Below are 23515 nucleotides of genomic sequence, written 5' to 3' on the forward strand. Positions count from 1 at the left end.
ATGGCTCGGTCCCTTGGCCTTAACTCTGCCCCTCACCCACCACAGTCCGTTTTTTGCCCCTTTCCTGGCCACGGAAAGGGCTCCCTGTTGCGTCCTCCACCCAGCCTCTGCGTGGCCGGGGACGCAGAATCCTACGTGGGCATGGGACAGGGAACCAGAGGTATGCCCAGTCCACTTCTGCCCCCGCTGCAGCCTCCAAACCCTCCTAGTCCGTCTCCTCACTCCCATCCAGTTGGTGGCATCACCTGCCCCACTGGGAATCCATCTGTTCCATCGGTTCCTTCTGGTCCTGGGGGCTGCGGGTGCAGTGTTTGGTCCAGGCGGGCTTCGGGTTCCTTGTTACAGGCAGTCGCGGTCAGGGGGAGCCTCTGGATTCTCTCTGCATGCATTGCTGTGGGGATCCAGGGGGGTCATCTTGGTTTACTCACGAGGTCGCAGTCGCCTGGGAGTCTTCCCTGTAGTGTTGGTTCTCTGGAGCTCGAGGCGGGGGAGTCGGGTGCAGAGGGTGAAGTCTCATGCTTCGGCGGGAAGAGTGAGTTCTTTAAAAGTTGCTTCTTTGTTGCAAAATATGTTGCTGTGGGTGAACAGTGCTGCTGTTCTCTGGAGTTTCTTGGTCCTTTGGTTTTTAGGGCAGTCCTCTGAGGCTTCAGGGGTCACTGGTCCCTGTCAGATGCGTCGCTGTGCAGTTTTCTTTGAGTCAGGAGACAGGCCGGTAGGGCTTGGGCCAAAGCAATTGTCGTCTCTGCAGGGCTTTCAAGTCAGCAGTCCTGCTTCTTGTTGTAGGTTGCAGGAATCTGATTTCCTGGGTTCTGGGGTCCCCCTAAATACTGAATTTAGGGGTATGTTTAGGTCAGGAGGGCAGTAGCCAATGGCCTCTTTGTGCCTCCTCCTTGAGGGGAGGGGGGGCACATCCCTAATGCTACTGGGGGAATCCTCCAATCTCAAGATGGAGGATTTCTAAAGGCAGGGGTCACCTCAGCTCTGGACACCATAGGGCCTGTCCTGACTTGTGGGTGACTCATCCTTGTTTTTCTCATTATCTCCTCCAGCATTGCTGCCAAAAGTGTTGGTAGTGGCCGGAGGGGTGGGCATCTCCACTGGGTGGGATGCCCTGAGGTGCTGTAACAAAAGGCATGAGCCTTTGGGGCTCACCGCCAGGTGTTACAGTTCTTGCAGGGGGAGGTGAGAAGCACCTCCACCCACTACAGGCTTTGTTCCTGGCCACAGAGTGACAAAGGCACTCTCCCCATGTGGCCAGCAACTCGTCTGGTTGAGGCAGGCTGGCAGAAACTGGTCAGCCTAGCACTACTAGTCGGACTGGTATTCAGGGGGCATCTCTAAAATGCCCTCTGGGTGCATTTTACAATAAATTCCACACTGGCATCAGTGTGCATTTATTGTGCTGAGAAGTTTGATACCAGACTTCCCAGATATCAGTGTAGCCATTATAGAACTGTGGAGTTCGTGTTTGACAAACTGCCTGACCATATACTCTTTATGGCCACCCTGCACTTAAAGTGTCTAAGGTTTTGCTTAGACACTGTAGGGGTATAGTGCTCATGCACATATGCCCTCACCTGTGGTTTAGTGCACCTTGCCTTAGGGCTGTAAGGCCTGCTAGAGGGGTGAATTAACTATGCCACAGGCAGTGTGAGGTTGGCATGGCACTCTGAGGGGAGTGCCATGTTGACTTAGTAATTTTCTCCCCACCAGCACACACAAGCTGAGAGGCAGTGTGCATGTGCTGAGTGAGGGGTACCCAGGGTGGCATAAGACATGCTACAGCCTTAGAGATCTTCCCTGGTATCAGGGCCCTTGGTATCAGGGGTACCATTTACAAGGGACTTATCTGAGTGCCTTGGCTGTGCCAATTGTGGGAACAAAGGTACAGTTTAGGGACAGAACACTGGTGCTGGGGCATGGTTAGCAGGGTCCTTGCACATATCAATCATAACTGGCATCAACGAAAGGCAAAAAGTCAGGGGGTAACCATGCCAAGGAGGCATTTCCGTACACCATCACTACGGACAGGTGGCTTTTGCAGATCGTTCGAAAGGGCTACTCTCTCCCTTTTGAATCTGCTCCACCAGCCATGCCTCCATCCTTCAGTCACCTTCCAGAGGATCATTTGACACTTCTCTGCCAGGAAGTCGCAGCTCTCTTGGTCAAGGGAGCTATAGAAAAGGTCCCTGTGCCTGAAGTAGGTCGTGGTTGTTATTCCCGTTACTTTCTGGTGCCGAAAAAGGACAAGGGTTTACGTCCTATCTTAGACCTTTGGGACCTGAACTACTTCCTCAAGAAGGAGAAATTCAAAATGCTCATCCTTGCTCAGGTTCTCTCTGCCTTGGACCCAGAAGACTGGATGGTAGCGTTGGACTTGCAGGACGCTTATTTCCACATTCTGCCTGCCCACAGACGTTACCTACGATTCGTGGTAGGTCATGAGCACTTTCAGTTTACCGTGCTCCCCTTCGGCCTTACCGGCGCCCCTTTGGTGTTCACGAAAGTGATGGCGGTGGTCGCAGCTCATCTGCGCAGGTTAGCAGTGTCCGTCTTCCCCTACCTCGACGACTGGCTGTTGAAGGCGGACTCGCCCCAGAAAGTCATCTCCCACCTTCAGACTACAGCAGACCTCCTCTACAAGCTGGGGTTCACTATAAACATGCTGAAGTCACACCTGACCCCCTCTGACACTCCCTTTCATCTGAGCTGTTCTGGACACAGTGCAGTTTCAGGCTTATCCTCACGAAAAGGAGTCCAAGACATTCAGGCTATGATTCCGATCTTTTTGCCTCGGTCTTGGGTTTCGGTGAGACTGACTCTGAGGCTGCTGGGCTTCATGGCCTCCTGCATCCTGCTGGTAACACATCCCAGATGGCATATGCGGGCTCTGCAGTGGGACCTGAAGTTCCAGTGGGCGCAGCATCAAGGGAATCTCTCCGACATGGTTCAGATCTTGGAGGGGACTGCGAAAGACCTGCAGTGGTGGCTTTCAAATCTGCATTGGGTCCACGGCAGATCCCTCTCCCTTTCCCATCCAGATCTCTCTATAGTGACAGATGCGTCACTTCTGGGTTGGGGTGGCCACATGGGAGAGGCGGAGATCAGAGGCCTCTGGTCTCCGGTGGAGTCTGGGCTCCATATCAATCTTCTGGAGCTCCAGGCGATAAGGCTTGCGATGAAGCATTTCTTCCCTCTCTCAAAGGGAAAGTAGGGCAGGTGTTAAAAGACAATACTATCGCCATGTGGTACTGCAGCAAACAGGGCGGAGTAGGGTCCTGGACCCTCTGTCAGGAGGCTCTACGCCTCTGGACATGGCTGGAACATCAGGACATTACCCTGACGGTTCAATATCTGGTGGGTTCCCTCAACGCCAGAGCGGACAAACTCAGCCCTCTATGCACAGCCGATCACGAATGGCGTCTCCATCCGGAGACGCACAAGGTCTCTTTCAGCAGTGGGGAGAACCTTGGTTAGATCTGTTTGCCTCCACAGAGAACGCGCAATGTCAGCTGTTTTGCTCTTTGGAGTTTCCAAGTCGGCACTAGCTCGGAGGCACTTTTAGTCTCTAGTGGAACTCTGGCCTCCTTTCCCCCTGTACCACTTCTGCCCAGAGTTCTCAAGAAGATCAGGAACGACCGGGCTTAAGTGATCTTGGTAGCTCCGGACTGGGCACGGAGAGTCAGGTTACCAGAGTTAGTGAGCATGTCCATCGATCCTCCACTCAGACTGCCTCTTCGGGCGGATCTTCTGTCGCAGCAACAGGGGACGGTTCTTTACCCATACCTGTCCAACCTCCGCCTTCTTGTGTGGAGATTGAGCGGCGACAGTTGACGACTTTTGATCTTCCCCCCCCTAAGTCTGTGATGTTATCTTGGCAGCCAGACGTCCCTCCACCAAAACTATATACGCCTGTCATTGGAATAAATTTGTGGCATGGTGCACCAACAAATCTGTTGATCCCCTCTCTGCCCCTCTATCCGAGGTTCTTCTGATCATTCTTTCTTTGGCCCAGTGGGGCTCTGCTTTGGGCACCCCTAAAGGGTAATTGTCTGCCGTTTCGGCCCTCCTTAAGTTACCTGATCAGCCCTCACGTTTTAAACCTCCTATTGTGAGTAGATTCCTAAAAGGACTCACCCATTTATTTCCTCCCACTCCATTTATCATACCTCAGTGGGACTTCAATCTTGTCCTTACTTATTTGATGTGTACTCCCTTTGAGCCAGTGCATAATTGTCCATTGCTGCTCCTCACCTTCAAAACTGTCTTTCTTGTTACTATCACCGCTGCTCGCAGGATGAGTGAGCTTCAAGCCCTTTCATCTAAACCTCCATACTTGTCTGTGCACCCTGACAAAGTGGTGTTGTGCACTAAGGCTTCATTCCTTCCTAAGGTGGTTACGCCTTTTCATGTAGGCCAGCCCATCACCCTGTCTACTTTCTATGCCCCCCCCCCACATCCTTCCCATGAGGAGGAGAGACTCCACCGTCTGGACCCAGAAAGAGCGTTCTATCTTAATCGTACTAAAGATATCCAGGTGGACGATCAACTCTTTGTTGTGTATGTGGGTGTGAAAAAAGGGAAGGCGGTGCAAAAACGTACCATCTCTTGATGGGTGCTTCTTTGCATCAAAATGTGCTACGTGTTGGCCAAGAAGCAACCTACTTAGAGCTTGCGTGCTCATTCCACCAGAGCAACTGCTGCTTCCACTGCGTTAGCATGTGGAGTTCCTGTCCTGGCTATCTGCCAGGCAGCTACGTGGGTGTCCCTGCACACGTTTGCTAAACATTACTGCCTGGGCAGTCAGGTCCATCGGGACGGGTACTTTGGTCGTATGGTCCTGCAGGACTTCCTAGTATGATTTTGGTTCACAGCCCACCACCGAGGATGGCATTGCTTAGGTATCTATACTAAGGTAAGGAATCTGCAACTAGAAGTCTCTATCAGATGTACACGTTACTTACCTTCAGTAACGAATTATCTGGTCGAGACATATTCCAGTTGCAGATTCCTTACCGCCCACCCATCCTTCCCGCTTGCGAACTGATTTCTAGGGACAGGGAGTCCCCTTTCAGGTCCTTAGCACTGACGCACCAATCTCAGTGTTATTAGCGGCTCTGCGCTTTGGCGTGGAAAGTCATGAAAAGAAACTGAGGTTACTGCGCGAAGGCGGTGTCTATATACTACTCCCGACGTCATCACAGCGCCTACGACGCCCGCTGAGTTGACCGATGCCACCTACCGACACAAAAGGGTATTACTCGCAGAAAAATCTCCGAATCCAGTCTGACGCCTGGGGGAAATTCTAAAGTAAGGAATCTGCAACTAGAATATGTCGCTACCAGATATTTGTTACCAAAGGTAAGTAACTTGTACTTTAAGATGTAATAAGGTAATCCTAATGTTATCTTATGGGAGAGATAGGCCTTGCAATAGTAAAAAATGTTTTGGGGAGTTTTTCACTACCAGGGCATGTAAAACTTAAAGGTGCGTCCTGCCTTTTAAGTACATTGCACCCTGCCCTGTGAGCCACATAGGGCCTACCTTAGGGATGATTTAATTTATAAAAAGGGAAGGTTTAGGCCCGGCAAGAGGTCTAACTTGCTAGGTCGACATGGCAGTTTAAAACTGTGCACGCAGACTCTGCAATTGCGGGCCTGAGACATGGTTAAGGGGCTACTTGGGTGGGTGGCACAATCAGCGCTGCAGGCCCTTTAGTAGCATTTAATTTACAGGTCCTGGGCATGTGTTGTGCACTTTACTAGAGACTTATAAGTAAATTAAATATACCAATTGGGTATGAACCAATGTTACCATGTTTTATGAGAGCGAGCACAAGCACTGTTGCACTTGTTAGCAGTGGTAAAGTGCACAGAAACACCAAAAACAGCAAAAACGAGGTCAGAAAATAGAGGGAGGAAGGCAAAAAGCCAGGGGCAAGAGCAGCCTAAACCCATCAGGTCTAACACATTACATCAAACACACAAAGTGTGGTAGGGAGGAATGCTTGCAAATAGTGTAAGCACTGGCAGTCACTCACAGTAGTATTCCAGCCTCTCTTTTTACCCACTTTGCCACTATAGACAGAGGCCCTTCTTATGCAAATGTGTGTTGATCCTGCTCCTCATGGGAATGTTAATCCAAACTGACAGGTGAGGTCCCTACCAGAAGATAACCTAAACAACCCCTCCATATCTCCTAATCTCCCAGCCTTCTCCAATGTGCAAAATAAATTCTCGAATCTTCAATTGCTGTGGTGGCAAAAGACAAAAAAGACACTTCTTGAAGTAACCCTTCCCTCCCAACTCTTCCTCGCCTCTCACTGCACACTTTCAACTGCCTGCTTCCCTACCTTGCAGAGTTCTTGTCAATCCCAATGTGATATGCTAATTTATGAGTCTTTCAATCAGCTATTTTCAAATCCAGTCATTGATTTCCCTTGCCCCTTTTACAGTTTGTAAACTGCTGTCTTCAAATCCCCTTTTGTTACATTTTCTTCGACTCTCTAAGTATTAGTAGATCAACCATCTCAGTTAGGTGTGCATACAGTTTTCCATTCCTCCCGTTTGCCCCATGCTAACATGGGCAGTGTCTCTAGGATTTCTTCTCCCTCTCCTTGGGTTGCAGAGTGAGAGCCACCTGCTTCCCCCTCAACTCACTAGATAACAAATATATTTTGCGAGATCTGTTCAGTTTACTTTGGCAGCCCAACTGTGTCGGAGGAAGGCACCTGCCATCCCACTCCATTCCCCTGTGGCCTCCACTCCAGTTTTCTGAAATTGTTGTTTCCCTTGCTTAGCTGCATGTTTCCTTGCCTTCTCCCAATGGGTGTCAGTCACTCTATACATTCACAGACTTTAGGTGCTAGAAAGTTCCAAGGCTTTCCTATGAGATACTGTGCAGCTAGTTTTGCAGGAAACATGATCATATATTTAATGCCTTATTTCCTGTAGCGCTCTCTTGTCTTCTTCAAAACTGTGCCTTAATCTCTGAACCTTAAAGTCTGTGAAAATTTTGATGTCCGTGTTTTCATAATGAGAGAGAGAGAGAGAGAGAGAGAGAGAGAGAGAGAAAAAAAAACAAAAAAAAAAACAAACATACACCCAGCACATGCATACAACAACCGTGCACTGCACAGCACTACACACTAACATGATGTTTGCCGAGGGAGAGCTAAGCACACAGCAGCAGGACTTTACTTGCACCTGAGTGAGGCTGTTGGCCTCAGTCCAGTGACACAGGTAAAAATCACTATGCTAGCACCACCACGCTCATGCTAACTAACTCCTGGCAAAGGCAGTTGCCATTCATGACTGTGATGGTAGCATTTTGGGCACCCCTCCCGGTCCAACAAGAGCGAAATCTGTGAGAGAGGCCCCTATCATGCCACATAGACATGACTAATGTTCGCCCATGAGAGCAAAACGCAGCACCAGGGATCCAGACATCAGTGCAGCTGGGGAACTCAGGGCAGGGGTACATGTCCATTACCATGTAAGGGACTTCTCTGCCCCAACACCCCTCTACAGCTACAGAAAACTGCTTCCGGGACCAGCTGTCCCTCCCACTGGGCTCATGCCCAATCGGTTACAGAGGACATAAAGATCAAAGGCTTTCTTTCCTCATACTTCCCCTTATACTCGACTGTGCATAGTCAGCTTTCACTTATGTCCCTGTAAATTAAAACCATGAACACTCTCAGCTACTCTTTCAGTTCTCAGGTGTCACATACATCACCCCCAGCCTATCCTGTCACAAGCCATTGTTACATCTCATTAAGGTCAATCATTTCTCTATCTTGTGTTAAATCAGAGTTATCAAAAGTAATTTATTAATCTGCACTCTAGCTTTCTTCATAGAACAGCCAGAATCTTCAACAGAGAAAAAAAGCTTTTGAGGGCTTGTCACCGTAGGACACAATAACATTACATTTCTATATGTCCCACTTTAAAATACTAGGCAACCTACCTTGTGGGCTAATTTTCATACCTTATTCTGTTTTGGGCTGTTTAGTCTACCACTTTCAGTGAGGTTATTAAGCTGTTTTTTTATTTTAAGCCAGGTGCAGGATTTTCAATTCTGCTCCATTGTATGCCTTAAAGAATTACATCACAGTAATGCTGTGCTTCTTTCTGTACCTCTATTGAGATCAGAAATTGTGTGATGTACCTTCTCCTTATGGTATTCGCCATCACAATGTGCCTTATGTAATTTTAGATATTAAATGTTTTTATAATAGTGTGCTATCGCTGTGTTATCATTGGTAAATGGGCCTTTTTTACTTCACTGTGATATTATCTCAAAGATAGATGTGAGAATTATCCCCTTACATAATCTGATCCCACAAAATTATGTCCCTTTCAGATTTGCAAGCCAAACATATTTTCATCTCTTTGAGATGTCTCCTAGTGAAATAGTGTCACTGTGCCTGTCTTTGTTTGTGAATGAATATCTTTAATGTTATGTTTACTTACTTATCACAGCAACCACTTTCAATACTATCCTCCTACAAGTGTGCACAGATGAATGACAAGCTACAGTTGTGTATACCTTTTTAATACTATCATAGTTCCTACCACCTCCCAAACGTCAGAATTTTAGTGAGTCTTTGATAAACCCTGAATGTTTATAGCGATCTCCCCAGAAATCACACATCCTTTAATGTCTACTGACTCTGTTTATATACATAAACTTTTTGATTTTTGTTTTAGGGAAAACTAACACCTCTGAGTTGAACAGACTTTACAAAGCCCATTTGAGCATGAGAATTTCTGCTACTCAGATCCATGATGAAGAGGAATTGTGGGATGTATTGCAGTTCATATGGAAGGTAGATTTTCTTCTGTATTCACTTGCTCATATTCTCCTGTTATATCGTCCAGTCATACCCTGGTCAGTGTTTCCACATATGTTACCAACAAATAATTTAAGGTCTTAACTGCTCAAAATGTATGGACATCTTGGTATTTTGTTAACTATGGAATGTATCATTTGAACAAAAATTTGTTTTTATAATCTGATCTGAACTACATTAAAAACGTTTTATCTTGGTAACATACGTTATATTGGAGTCCCAGAAATCTGTTGTCTGCAAAATGTTATTATATAGATATGTGAAGTGTGTCACTATTTCCATCCCATTACCTAGTAATTAATCCATCCTCTGGGGAGAACTCTGCCTTGCTTTCAACAAAATCCTATTGTTGAATCACCTCTAAATAATTTATCAAGATGATGTCGATCATCGTCTGATAGGCAGTTCAAAATCATGTTTTGTCTAATATTGTTACCAACATTGTTTCACTACTCAATCCTAGGATTAAAACCACATTTGAGTTGAATCCAGCAAGTCTCTCATTTCAGATAGTTTGAAAAAGAGTATAGCATGTATTTTTCCTAGATCTTTTTAGCTGCTCGAAAAATCGAGTTACCACTGATTACCAGAACACAAACTTAACAACATATGTTATGGGTAAAGATTTAAATATATGGCCAGTACTGTTCATTTATTTCTAATGTAGGCATTATGCTGTGTATTTGTAGTTCAGGTAGTTAATATAAGAATCAGTAATTTGTTCACGGTATCTCAGTGATCACGTCAAAGTGATTGAGACTTCTTAAGTAGTGTAAAAAGAAAACTTTGGTGAGCATAAAATTGTTCAGCTACTTCTATTTTAGATTTAATATAAAATCTCCAAGTGTGTAATAATATCAAAGAAACCAGAATGCTGTCAGATTCATCAAAGACTTTTCATCAACCCTTTGCACAATGCAAAGAAAAACATTCAGTCCATATGCATGTTCTAGTAAAATCAAACAAAGTATTTATGATCTTTTAAATTCTCAAAATTACACCAATTTCTTATGTAACTTGGCTTCTCTTGTTACCAAGGGGGAATTTCAAATGTAAGAAAAGCATCAGTTCTTGGTATGTTTGTGAGAATGTTAACAAATTTGAAGGGGCCAATGACAAGAACCATAAATTCAGATCCTTCATCAATTATAACACCAAGTACTGCATACACGTAATCATACGAGTATGTGGTTAACAATATTTGAGCTCCACTAAAAGAAATTTGAGATGGAAGTAGCATGTCAAGCCCCCAAGAATAGACATACTGAATAGTTTGACTGTGCAGTAGATGAATGAACCCTCTGAGAATGATAACAATAACATAAATGTATACACAGTTCATCATATTGAATGTAATTGTTGAAAATAAATTACATAGGCCGAGGACAGTGTGGATTGCTAAATTAAACATAGTAAAATACAGTTTGATCATAGATGGGGAACATCATACATTACTTTAGAATTCAATACGGTAAAAAACTTGGTTGGAATGTTCAATATTTTTTAATTCATGGGGATATCTGATCTCTAAGATTCTGTAAAAATTGGACCCATCCATTAGTAGTAATGACCATCTAACCCCTAAAAACGGATGAACAGCACATCCATGTTACAGGACAACCTACCATGTTGGCTGCGTTGTTCTCAGTACAGCGTCAATTTCCCATATATTTATAATTGATTGGGTTGAGTACATTTCAGACAATATAGCTCCTATGTACTAGTGTTTTATATTTCAAAGTATCAGATTTTATAGGAGGATATAGAAATCTTGAAACCAATAGCACAGTTTTAAATTGAATACTGGGATATTGCCAACAAGCTCATGTGGGTTTGAATCCTTATTTGGCACACTAGTGTGAATGATGAATCTAAGGACACACTGATTAATACGTTTAGTGGCTTTTTCAACAGTAACTATTGATGTCTGATCTAGATAAAACCTTCTTTTCAGCTTTGCCAAATATTTGCAGTCTCTGGAAAGATACTTATAAACTGACAATCCCACACTATAATCCAAGATAGTACAGTGTTATGGATAAGGACGTAGAGTGTACAAAAAGACCAGTTCAACGCATCCTAAACAAGTAAATTATTGTAGTACTTGCCCATAGTTTGGCACGTGAGCACAAGTAATTTAAACACTGAGGTGAAAATAGCACTGTTCTGTACAAAGACCAGCACATGGTTGGAACACGGTTCTTTTGGCACTTAAAAGTAAGTTCTAAGGAGCCTCACCAGCAGACCTTTAATTTATTGGATAGTTATTTTCTGTATAAATCAAGATGTAAGTGTATTTTCGAATCTTTATTTTTTGAAATATCTTACCCTGTGTTTAATAATATAAATTAGCATAAAGATCAATACAAACTTACCAATGAGACAAATAATGAGGACATATTCAGCTACTAGACATGCACCTACAATCGTATTTAATTACTGAAAAGGAGTATAAATTAATTTTTGTAATGGCAACATCGTTTTGGAAGGGCAACAAAAAAAATTAATTCAGGTGAACAAGATGTACTTGATAATTTTATATTGCTGGCCTATTCACTGGATTGAATATTCCTGATTTTCTTAATTTGAGCTAGTAACTGTTTTACGACTAATGATTACTGTATTTTCTCAGTGAGAAAACTGTTGGTTTATTTTCACAGCAGAGGTGCAAACTGCATTATAGCGAGATATAGGTGCATATAAATATATATATATATATATTTTTTTATATTAGAAATTGGGTCTCTAGTTGGCAGAGCTATGCACCCTTGTCCAAGAAGGGACCACAATCTTAGTCAGGATAAGTCACTACACAACTTAAATTATCCTGTGCACACTTTCTGGTAGCTTGGCACAGAGCAGGAAGACTTAACTTGGAAGGCAATGTGCAAAGTATTCGTGCAATAACTCATTCAATAACACAGTGGAAACACCACAAAAAGTACTCCACACCCATTTAGGAAAATAGACAATATTTATCTGAATCGAGTAAGACCAAAACAACAAAAATCCAATATACACCAGTCAAGATATTACTTTTTAAAGGTTTAAATGAGTCTCAATTCTTAAGAATCAGTGGGTGTATTCTTGTAACACACAGTACCTAGGATACGTCAAAAATAACGATGCACTGGGGCCGTAGATGAGGAGATGCATTGAAAAATAAGGCGCTGAGTCAGATTTTCCTGCGTGACACTGACGATGCACTGTTTCTTTCTATGCTGCAAGGTGATGCGTCAATTTCCAGGAGCGCAGCCTGGGTTCCTTACTACGTTATTGTGGTATTTTGACGCCCAGGGATGATGCGTTGAAAATCCTTGACATGCTGGTAAGAAAGAGCAGGCGCTGTGTCGATCCAGTAGGTGATGTAGCAATTTTTCAGCCACGAGGCAGGTGCTCCATTGATTTCTGCAAGTGTTGCATTGATTTTCCGATGCACAGGGATTTTTTTCTCTTTGGTGAAGTCATTGTGACTCTGAGACTTCAGAATAGGAGGCAAGCTCAATCCAAGTCCTTGGAGAGCACTTTGTGGGAAGACAGAGTCTTTCAAGCAGAGTCAGGGGTAGCAGGGTGAAAAGCAGGGCAGCAGTCCTTCCAGATGAGTCCTTTGGGCAGCCAGACAGTCCCTCTGACAGAGTCCAGTTGTAGATCCAGAAGTGTCTGATTTGGTGGGGTCAGAGACAGTATATATACCCATAAATGCCTGTGAAGTGAGGAAAACTTGAAAGAGTAGTTTTGAAGTGCACAAGTTCCCCTTTCAACCCAGCCCTGTCTGCCAGGTACCCTGTGGGGGGTTATCACTCCTATATGTGAAGGCAGGCTGCTGGCCTATGAAGTGTGAGAGAGAGCCCCTCCACCCTTCCTGCCCAGGGAAATCTATCTGCATGCAGATGAATGAACAAGCAGCTGAGTGTCCTGTGTTTATGGCTGTCTGGTTGAAAAGCACAAGGGGAGCTGTCAACCAGCACAGACCAGACGTGGATTGGAGATGGGCGATAAGACACAGAGAGCAGTAAGGGCAGAGAAATGCCTACTTTCAAAAAAAGATATGTCTAAAATAGTAATGTGAAATCCAACTTCACCAGTAAGTAGGAGTTCTCACTACCATTCCAAACATGACAAGGCTGGTCCTTTTAGATCAGAAAATACTACTTAAAAGTATGATACACAATTTCTATTGCTGGCCTTGAAGAGGAGCAGACCTCACAGTAGTGGAAAACGACTTTGGAAGTTTTTCACTACCAGGGCATGTAAAACATATAAGTTACATGTCCTGCCTTTTACTTACATAGCGCCCTGCCCTTTGGGGTACCTAGAGCCTACCTTAAAGGTGACCTATATGTAATAAAAGGGACAGTTAAGGATTGGCAAGTAGTTTTAAAAGGCAAGTCGAAGTGGCAGTGAAACTGACACACAGGCCTCAAGTGGCAGACCTGAGACATGGTTAAGGGGATACTTATGTGGGTGGCACAATCAGTGCTGCAGGTCCACTAGTAGCAGTTAATTTACAAGCCCTCGGCCCATGTAGTGCACTGTACTAGCGATCTACAAGTAAATTAAAAATGCCAATTTGGTATGAGCCAATGTTACCATGTTTAAGGGAGAGAGCACATGTACTTTAGCACTGGTTAGCAGTGGTAAAGTGCCCTGAGTATTTAAAGCCAACAAAAATTAGGCCAGTAAAAGAGGAGGAGGAAGGCAAAAAGTTTGGGGTGACCCTTCAGAGAGGGCAATTTTCCAACATATGTATGTATAATTAGATCTAGATTATTTGTTAATGGGCAATGTACACAAAACAAACTACAGGAGATCATGATCTGAATGTGTATAAAATCACATGTATTGCTTAGAGTTAGTTGTGAACATTTGAATTAGAAGAAGGTATTTGTGGATTTTTCCAGTTTGCTGAGCCTGTTATTTTCTTTGGCTGTTCAGTTTGATCTGAGACGGGTAGACAGCGTGCATGTCTTTGTATGTGTATTTTGAGATTTATTGAATGAACCTTAATGTCTAGGAAATAATTTTATTTGTGAATTATTTTCCACAATGATGTTTATAACCAAAGAGTTGTCTTATTTTATTTATAAAGTTAGGAATGATAAATAGGATTAATTTTATTTTACATAATGTTACAGATTTAAAATGTTTATTGTTTAATTGTTTCCCTTTGGTATGAGACAGATTAGTTTCTATATTTGTTCTTACAGCCTTGGTAAAGTAGTTTAATTCCGCACAATGTGTAGGATGTGTTCGATTTAAGGCAAACATCATCAGGGTATATGATGTAGAAAGACTTTTAGCATCGTTCTGTTTTCCCTGCTAACCATACTTATTACAAGAAAATTATTGTGTTTAAATGTGACATTTAAGTTGACCTTGTACATGGGCACTAGGATGTAGCATAAAGAAATATTCCATCATCTGCACACAACAAGTATTCACTTTTCCTGGGCCATTTGTTCTGTTTGGGGTCAGTATCAAGGTAGTGTATTAGTAGCATAGACATTGTGTCTTTACCCTTGCGAGGTAAATGAAGATTTATTTTCTGAACATTAATTCTTTATTAGTATCTTTCAAAACATTTTCAGTTCACGGTGTGGGGTGTGGTTTCCTTTAGATGCCTTTTCATATTTGATTGCACATATAACACCTATTTTAAGTTTTACATAATAATGATTGTAGTGCTTACACTGATACTGTTGATATTTTTTCTTCTTTCTACAGACTCTTCTTGGAACTTGTGATTTAACAGTCAATGTTTCTAAAGAGTCCGTGTTCCTGTATTGTGGTGGCGATTCCCTAAAATCTTTACGATTTCAAGAAGAGATTGAGAATTTGGTTGGCAAGACAATACCGGGCCTCTTGGAAGTTATCATCAACAATACTCTTTCAGATATTCATAATCACATTTCCAACTATTTATTCCACAATAAGAAACTGACTTCCAGTAGAAATAATTGTACTGCAAAAAGGAAACGCAAAGCTGTTGACAGTGGGGAATTTATTGAGGAGTCTGTGGAACACAGTGAATCTCAAGAATATTTGACTGTTGTATTGGAAACATCTGGGTTTATTGCATTGAGTAGAGGGAACCTGGTATTCAGCAATTATGCCTCATTGTCTGACAATGAGCAGCCATGGTCAGAATTACAGCAAGATGATTCTTGCTGCAGCAATGAAGGATATATTACAAGTTTAGCAGAAAATATTACAGGGACTGGCACTGAGGGCTCTGATGTACCTGTGGATCTCATTGTCAATAAGCGTTGTAAGAAACAGTGTTTTGAAATTAATAGTGAACTGATATTGGATTTGAGGTGGAAGTCGAACACAGGAAAGTGTGTAGATGCTTCACCCCTTGCCATAATATCTATCAATGATTATTCTTCTGGGACAATCTACATTGGATCTCATTCTCATAGGATGAAGGCTCTTGACTTGTCTTCAGGAAAAGTGAAGTGGGAAAAGTTTCTTGGAGACCGGATAGAATCAGCTGCCTGTGTGTCCAGATGTGGAAAATACATCATTGTTGGTATGTACAGAACTTAATGTTTACACTTGAAATAATATTCAGTTTTTGCTAGAAACTATTTTAAGTACATTTATGACTTTTGTGTTGCCCTTGTTAGCCGTTGATTTTATTTTCATCTCATTCTGATTTTTCATGCTAAAGAGTAACCAGGCTGCTTGACTTTGAAAAAAAAGTTCCACGGTTTGTAAATTGTAGCAAATTGAGCTAGCCCATTCATCTTTTGGAACCAGAGACAGTGAGAGCCAATTGAATGACCCTCCGTTTATTCTGTTTCCTTAGGGTTTGAGTTGCCTCCCTTATGTTCACTGGGTCACAGTAAATAGTGAAAAAAGACAAACGGAAGGATTTTTTGGATTTTGTTCTTAGATTTTTCCATAACAACCATTGTATACACAACAGTATGCAAACAAAAATTACATCTCACATTCCAAGACATACCCGCTGTATCGTCGAAGAACAATCTATGTTGGTGAAATGTCCACCCACCCCAACCCTCTCAAACTTTACTCCATTGAGTCTGATTGGCTATGGCATCATGTCTCTCGTTTTGCCACCATGAAGCCAGTTGCAACAAATTGTTTACCCGCCCAGTTGCCCTCCCATCCTGACATTCTAGCTGCAATGTGTACTCCTACTGGCCTGGTCAGTTTAGTATGTACTTTAATCCAGTATCTGGTTATCACAGGGAACTCCCATACCATGTGTATTAAGGTGCTCTCATCTCTCCCGCATCTAGTGCATGTTGGTGTAGTGTTCCTGCCCGTTTTATAGAGACTTGCTGGTGTGAAGTAAATCCTATGGAAATAAGTAAACTCAATGAGTCACAGCTATGCCAGTATTACTAACTCCCTGGCCGCTATGTTTGCATCCTCCCAATCTTCCTCCTCTAATGGGCTTATGCCCCTTTCCCACTTATCTCTAAACAAACTTCTTTTGGTGTGGTATGTTCACTATTAGGGTCCTGTAAGTATAGGAAATCATTCCATCATCAGCTTAGATTCTAATTAATTAAAATCTGGCACCTCGCCTAGGCGTTCAGATCTGTTCCCTATTGCAGTGGTTCTTAACTGTTTTACCTCTGTGGACCCACACTTAATCATTACTGGAATCCAGATATCCCAATGGTGACCCAATCAGAGCAGCTGTGTAGTTGGGGGATCTCCGGCAACCACATTTCATACCAGAGAGGCAATCCTATTGGAAGTTTCCGGTGCCATTTGATATCTGAGCACACATTGCAAGCATTCTATCGTATTCCAGGTGACCTTGGGAAGTTCCCTGGAAACTTGTGATAAAGCATTAGGAGTCCAGTGAAAGTCACTTCCCACTTCAATACGAAGTCTACCCTATCCGTGTTCAACCAGTTGTTTATGGGAAGCAGCTGCGCTGCCCAATAGTATCGTCTAATGTCCGCCAGATCTAGCGAGCCATGGAATGGAGACTTAATGCATTTTCAAATGCTACTCTAGGTGGTTTTCCAGCCTCTAAATAGTTGGTGATAGTGGCTTGCAGTGAAGGACAAAAATTCCCCACAAGTGTGTATGGGTAATCTTGAAGACGCTATAGCCATTGGGGTAAGATGATCATGTTAAATATGGCACTGCGACTCATCATCAAGATTGAGAGTTTGGCCGAGACTTCAAGCTAGATGTGGAGCCAACTGAACATCAGGGCCACATTCAGCTCCCAGCAACAGTCTGGATCCAACGTAACAAACAGACTCAGATATTCAAAACTGGCAACACTCCTCAATGGGCTGTATGCCTCAACTACCATCATTCCTGGTGGGACGTTGATTGGCAATACTACTGACACTGAGCCCAAAATCCTCTCCATGAATTTTCAGGATCTACATCAGTCAAGCAATAGTGTATTCCAGACGTAGAACAGGGCACCATCCACATAGAGTTCAATGCGGTCTTCATGATCTCAATGTACACGCATTCCCCATCATATCTAACAAAATGCCTAGTCCCATACCTCTTCCTCAAATTCTCCCACATCTCTTTCACAGTCCATCTTCAATTTTTTGGAGGACGGCTGGGGGATTGTTCATTATATTTTTAGAACCCAATTGCTTGGCCCCTTTGGTCAAAGATCGGCAATACTGTCCTCTACAGGTGTATATTCTACCAGCAATGTCCTTATTTTGATGTGTGGGAACAAGGCATACCTAACCTCTTGATATCTGTATGTTTCCCTTTCTCCTAGTCGGTATTCTTCCCTGAGGGTTTGAAAGGTGATCACATCCCCCTCTGTCCATAGGTCTCCTTCTTCGGAAATACTAATCATGTTGCAGTTGTTTTCCCACTTTTCTGTGTTGGGTTCCTTTCCTTCCCAGGTACGCCTTTGGCACGCTCCAGACCGACACAACAGTGCACATATGGACTGGTAGGTCCTGACTGGGACAAGCCCTATAAAAGTTTGCTGGGTAGCTCCTGGCTCCACTGATGTATCTGTCTACCCTCACCGCTGGCCCCTCCCATGGCTGCGAACACCCATTCATTTAGTTTCACCAGCTGAGAGGCCCAGTAGTACTTTTTGATGTCCGGTGAGGATATGCCTACATTGTATGCTCCTCTGGTCAGCTTGTGTGGAGCTATGCGTGTAGGGCCTCCATCCCACAGCTTCCAATTTTCTGAAGAAGTCTAATGGTATACGGAATGGGGTGTTCTGTAGGGCATATAAAAACAAGGGCGGGGCAATCATCCTAAACAAGGTTGCTCTGCCCTTTAGTGATCATGGTAGTTGCCCACCAGTACCTCATACCTCTTTTAACTCTAACTAGCGGTGCAGGTTTCATTATTTCTAGTTCTAAGTATGCAGATTTATTTGAACCCTTCCTTTGCAATCCAGATAACACAATTTGGTGGTAGCTGTGGTGTACCCCCTGTAAAAGGGTATGTTTGAGATTTTCCCAAGTTTATACTGTACCAAGAGTATTGTCCAAGGTTCCAAAATACTTGTTGTATCCTTGATACGTCAGTTCAAGCTCAGTCACGTAGAACTGGATGTCATCTGCATAAAGTGATATTCTTTCCTCCCAAGTGTCTGCCCATCTGAGACCCCAAATAAGTGGATCCTGTAGGATCTAGACAGCAAGAGGTTTTAGTGCCAACGTGAATATCATGGGGTAGCGTGGCAATCCCAGACTGGTTTCACTCAGAAGTTTAAAATAGCCAGATTTTGAGCCATTAACTTTCCCCACAGCCATTGGCTGCTGATAAAAAAAAAAAAAGTGCCACCCATTGTTTGTGTTGGGGGCCAAAACTAACTTTCTCTAGGATTGCAAATATGTAAGACCACTCAAGAATGTCAAACGCCATTATGGCGTGTAGGACATTTCTAGCTTATGTTCCTGTGTATGTCCGCCCACCACCGAAGCCCATATAAGCGACGGAGGTTTAGTTTATTTCCTCTGTTAGGCATAAATCTTGATCCATCTCGGTGGACCAATGTTAGTGTCACTCATTTTAATCTCGCCACCAGAACGGATGCCAGTAATTTGGCCTACGCATTTAGCAATGAGCTTGGTCTATATGAGGCACATGCATCAAGTGGTTTATCCACTTTTGGTCTGACCACTATGTTGCCCAGACTTTTAGTGAGAGGTGCCCTTGTTCCTGTCCTCAGTGATCATGTGTAACATGTGTGTGACAACTTGTTGGCCATACTTTTGTATAGTTCAGTCGGTATACCATTCACCTACCAGACTGCTGAAGAAGTCTTGGGGACATTCAGAAAGCTGACCTAGGAATGCATTCCACCTGTTGCTTACAATTGGCGTTGTGATTTGTGACTCACATTTTCTGGCTTTCTGTTTGCTGACTTTGTTTGCTTTAGGCTTTCCAGTGTCCCTCCCGTTACCCAAACCTGCTGTGTTTTTCCATGAACTCAGTTTCTGTAAACAGGCCTTTAAATCTTTTTTTTTCACTTGTACCGTTTGCTGTGCATTCAAAGACACAGGTCAAATGTCAAGCTCTCTCTGTTGAGGGAGCTTGTTTTTTACTTTTCTTTCCCCGACTTCAAAGTGAGAGAATTTGTGTGACAATCCTTCTAGGCAACCATGTAAGAGGATTCGGTGTGGGATGCTTCTTTCACACAAAAAAAGAACTGTGCTGATGTTTCAGAATATATCATAATTAGTACAAATGAAGCACAATTTTTTTGTAATTCTGAAGTATGGAGGAAACAAATATTTGAATATGATCAATACACTAGGTGATAACATTTGCGCACATTGTTTGTGTGCAATAAAAACCCTATCTCGGTGCAAATGTAATGGTCATTTCAATGGAAAATGTGTTGTCTGTAATGGCAGTGTGCTACCACACCATGTATACTCCACACTACGCACTCCATTCCACTCAGTGCCCTTCCACTCTATGCCACTGCACTCCATTCTATGACACTCCACTTTATGACATGCCACTGCACTCTACGCCCTTCCACTCTAAGACACTCTACGACAAGCCATGCCACATCACTCCAATCTACGCTACTGAGTCGACAACACAACACACCATTCCACTCACTTCCCCACCACTTCCCCACTCCAGTCTACCTGCCCACTGCAACCTGTCCTACTCCGCTTCACTCCAATGTACCCCAATGTACACCGCCTTACTCCACTTCACTACAGTCTACCCCGTTTCAATCTACCCCACTTCAGTCTGCCCCACTCTAATCTGCCCACTCTGATCCAATATGGCCTACTCTACTCCATTCCATTCCACTATATTCTAATCTACCCACTCCACTTCTATCTACCCTACTCCTATTTACTCCACTCCAATCTACCCAAGTCCACTCAGTCTAACCCAGTCAACCCCACCCCACTCTACATACCCCTCTCCACTCAGCTCTACCCCATTCTGTAATCATCTACCCCATTGTACCCCACTCGACTCCTTTCTACCCCACTCCAATCCACCCCATTACAATGTATCCCAATCCAACCCACTCCACTCTACCAAACTTCCCTCTTCACCACTCTACTCCACTCCAGTGTACTTCAGTCCAATTTACCCTACTCCATTCCAGTTTACCCCATTCCACTCCAAACTATCCAACTCCTCCCCACTCTAATCTACCTCAATCCACTCCAATCTACCTCAATCCACCACAGTCTACCACACTCCCATCTACCACAGTCTACCCCCACTCCACTCTACTACACTACACTCCACTCTACCAAAATCTATCCCACTCCAGCCTACCCTACCACACTCCACGTCACCCCAGTCTAACCCACTCCACTCCAAACCATTCCACCCCACTGCACCTAGATCTACCCTCCTCCAATCTACCCCACCCCAGTCTACCAACTCCATTCTACCCCACTCTAATCTACACTTATCTACTCCACCCTACTCCACTCTACCCAGTGCTATCCCATCCCACTGCAATCTACCCCACTCCACCCCATCCCACTGCAGTCTACCCCACCTCACTCTACCTCAGGCACTCTACTCCACTCTACCCCACCTCACTCCAATCTACCCCACTCCACTCTACCCCACTCCACTCCAGACTACCCTACTGCAGTCATCCCATTCCAGTCTACTCCTTTCAAATCTACTATTCTCTAATCCACCTAATCTACTCCACTCCACTCCACCCTAACCAAGTCCTCTAAGGTCCCCTTCAATCTGCCCCACTCCACTCTTCCCCAATCTATCTCACTCCACTTTCAACTCCACTACAGTCTATCCAACTCCACCACACTCCTGTCTACCCTTCTCCATCCCTATCAGCCCCATTCCAGTCTACCCACTCCTGCCCATCCAGTGTATTCCACTCCACTCCAATCTGCCACACTCCATTCCACTCTACTCTATCTACTCTACTCCAGTCTACCACATGCCACCCAAGTCTACCGTACTCCACCCCACTCCACCCCAGTCCTACCCACTCCAATCTACCCTATCCTACTCCACCACCAACCATTCTACTCCAGTCTACCCCATCCAATCTGCCTCACTCCAGTCTACCCCACGCCACTCTACCCCACGCCACTCCAATCTACTCCATTACAGTCTACCCCACTCCACTGCAATCTACCCCCTCCATTCTACCCCACTTCTATCTGTCTCACTCAAATCTACCCCACTTCCCTCCAATCTACCCCACTTCAATCCAGTCTGCCCAACCATAATACACCCAATCTGTCCCACTCCAGTCTACCCCACTCTAGTCTACCCCAATCCACCCTAATCTTCCCCACTCCAATCTACCCCACTTCACTCCAGCCAACCCCAGTCCAATGCACTCCACTCTAGTCTACCACAATATATATTCCACTCTAATCTATTCCAATCTACACCTCTCTACCCCAATCTATCCCACTCCACTTAAGTTTACCCCACCCTGTCCCAATGTACCCCACACCACTCCAATCTGCCCCACTCCTCTAATCTACCCCAGTCTACTAATCTACCCCACTCCACTAATCTACCCCACTCCACTCTACCCCAATCTACCACCTCCAAACTACTCCAATCTACCCACTCCATTCTACCCTACTATAATCTACCCAACTCCACTCCAATCTACCCCACTCCACTCTGTCTCACTCACACTCCGCTCTTCCCCAATCTACTCCACTCCAGTCTACCCCAATATGTCACTCCACTCTACCCCAGTCTACCCCTGATCTACTCTACTCCTATCCACTCCCCTCCAATCTACCCCACTCTAATCCACCCTAGTCTACTCCACTCAGCCCCACTCCACCCCAGTATTCCCCACTTCAATTTAGCCCCCTCCAATCTCTCACACTAATCTATCCAACTCCCCCACTCCACCGCACTCCAATATACCCCACTCCATCCTCCCCCAATCTACCCCATTCCACTCCACTGCAGTCTACCCCACACCTCTCCCCTCCACACCACTAACTTTTAACAATGCCGAGCAGCAGCTACACTGGTGTACAAAATGGCCAAAACACATTGCAAGACCTATTGACTTTGCTAACGCTTGCTGATCACTGGAACCTAATTTCTAGTTTGATGTCTCCGTTCCAACCAGGCCAAAAGCTTCCCTAATTATTTCCCGCTTTGTATAATCTACGCTGAAAGGATTCAAACATAGCATGAACATTGTTTTCAGCAACATCCTTATATTCTTCCTGCTTCAGACCTAGACTGTGCTGTAGTTCTTTCCCCCGTTCAATATGAGAAGCAGTTCCATAGTGAGAATTTCCAGTTCTCCCTTCAGAGTTCTTTTTTTCTTTTTCTCATCCTCTATAAATGATATTGCCTATTCCCTCACTACTGTTTTGTAGGCTTCCCATAAGGTGGCCGTCGAGTCCTCTGTTCCACAATTTTCTATAAAGTATATTTGGGTTTTGGTCTCACATTTTGCCACTATATCCTTATTTTTAAAGTGCCAAGAAACTGTAGTCCAGTCACTTCCTTTCTCCTCTACTCTTCCTGTAATTCCACCCTCACAGGGAGTGATCCAGAATTCTTTGTAACAAGTGTTAAGCCCTCACAAATCTACCCATGTGAAAGCACTACATAAGGAAGTAGTCCGGTCATGAAAAACATCTATGAGCACCTGAGTAAAATGTGTACTGCTTTAACAAAGGCTTATGAGTAACCAATCCGAATGCTTCAAGAAAGTCCAGCATTGGTCCAGGCTTTCCATGATTCTCCCTCTTTGTCCCACTGCCCCATTTCTTCACTGGCCACTGTGTTGAAATCACCGCAACCCCCTCCACCATTATGAGGGTACTTGAAGACAACAGCAGTTTTAAGGAGCATATACCTGGAATGGTTGGTGCATACAATTTAGGAGGGGTGTAAACTGAGCAGAGGTTTAGTGTGAGTCCCTCCAATGCAACTTGTACCACATATATACCCTGCTGATCAAGCTATGTCCATTGAGGGATAGACAAAGTCAATATTTTTTTAAATTTTTTTTAGAAGCCCTACTCCTTTGGAGTAGTGTGTGCTAGCATCCTGTAGCCACATCTGTCTAGCACCTTGCAGTGCCTACCTTTTAAGGGGGTTTCCTGTAAAAGGACTATGTCTGGGGCCTGCCTTTTGATATATTGCATAACCATTCCCCTTTTAATGTGACTGCCTAGACTATTGACATTCCAGGATAGCACTTTAGTGTCT

General features: G+C 44.1%; 1 protein-coding gene across 3 annotated transcripts in view; it reads left to right on the top strand.

Annotated features, from left to right (window-relative positions):
- Nucleotides 1-23515, top strand: part of AASDH (aminoadipate-semialdehyde dehydrogenase) — a 471184-nt gene that overhangs the window by 312582 nt on the left and 135087 nt on the right. For all 3 annotated transcript variants that reach the window (XM_069200843.1, XM_069200827.1, XM_069200836.1), the window contains 2 exons: nucleotides 8712-8830; nucleotides 14579-15386. In XM_069200843.1, coding sequence (XP_069056944.1) covers nucleotides 8712-8830; nucleotides 14579-15386 — 927 coding nt within the window. The remainder of the gene's footprint in view (nucleotides 1-8711; nucleotides 8831-14578; nucleotides 15387-23515) is intronic.

Source organism: Pleurodeles waltl, chromosome 1_2, assembly GCF_031143425.1.
Source record: "Pleurodeles waltl isolate 20211129_DDA chromosome 1_2, aPleWal1.hap1.20221129, whole genome shotgun sequence".
In the NCBI taxonomy this organism is placed as follows: Eukaryota; Metazoa; Chordata; class Amphibia; order Caudata; family Salamandridae; genus Pleurodeles; species Pleurodeles waltl.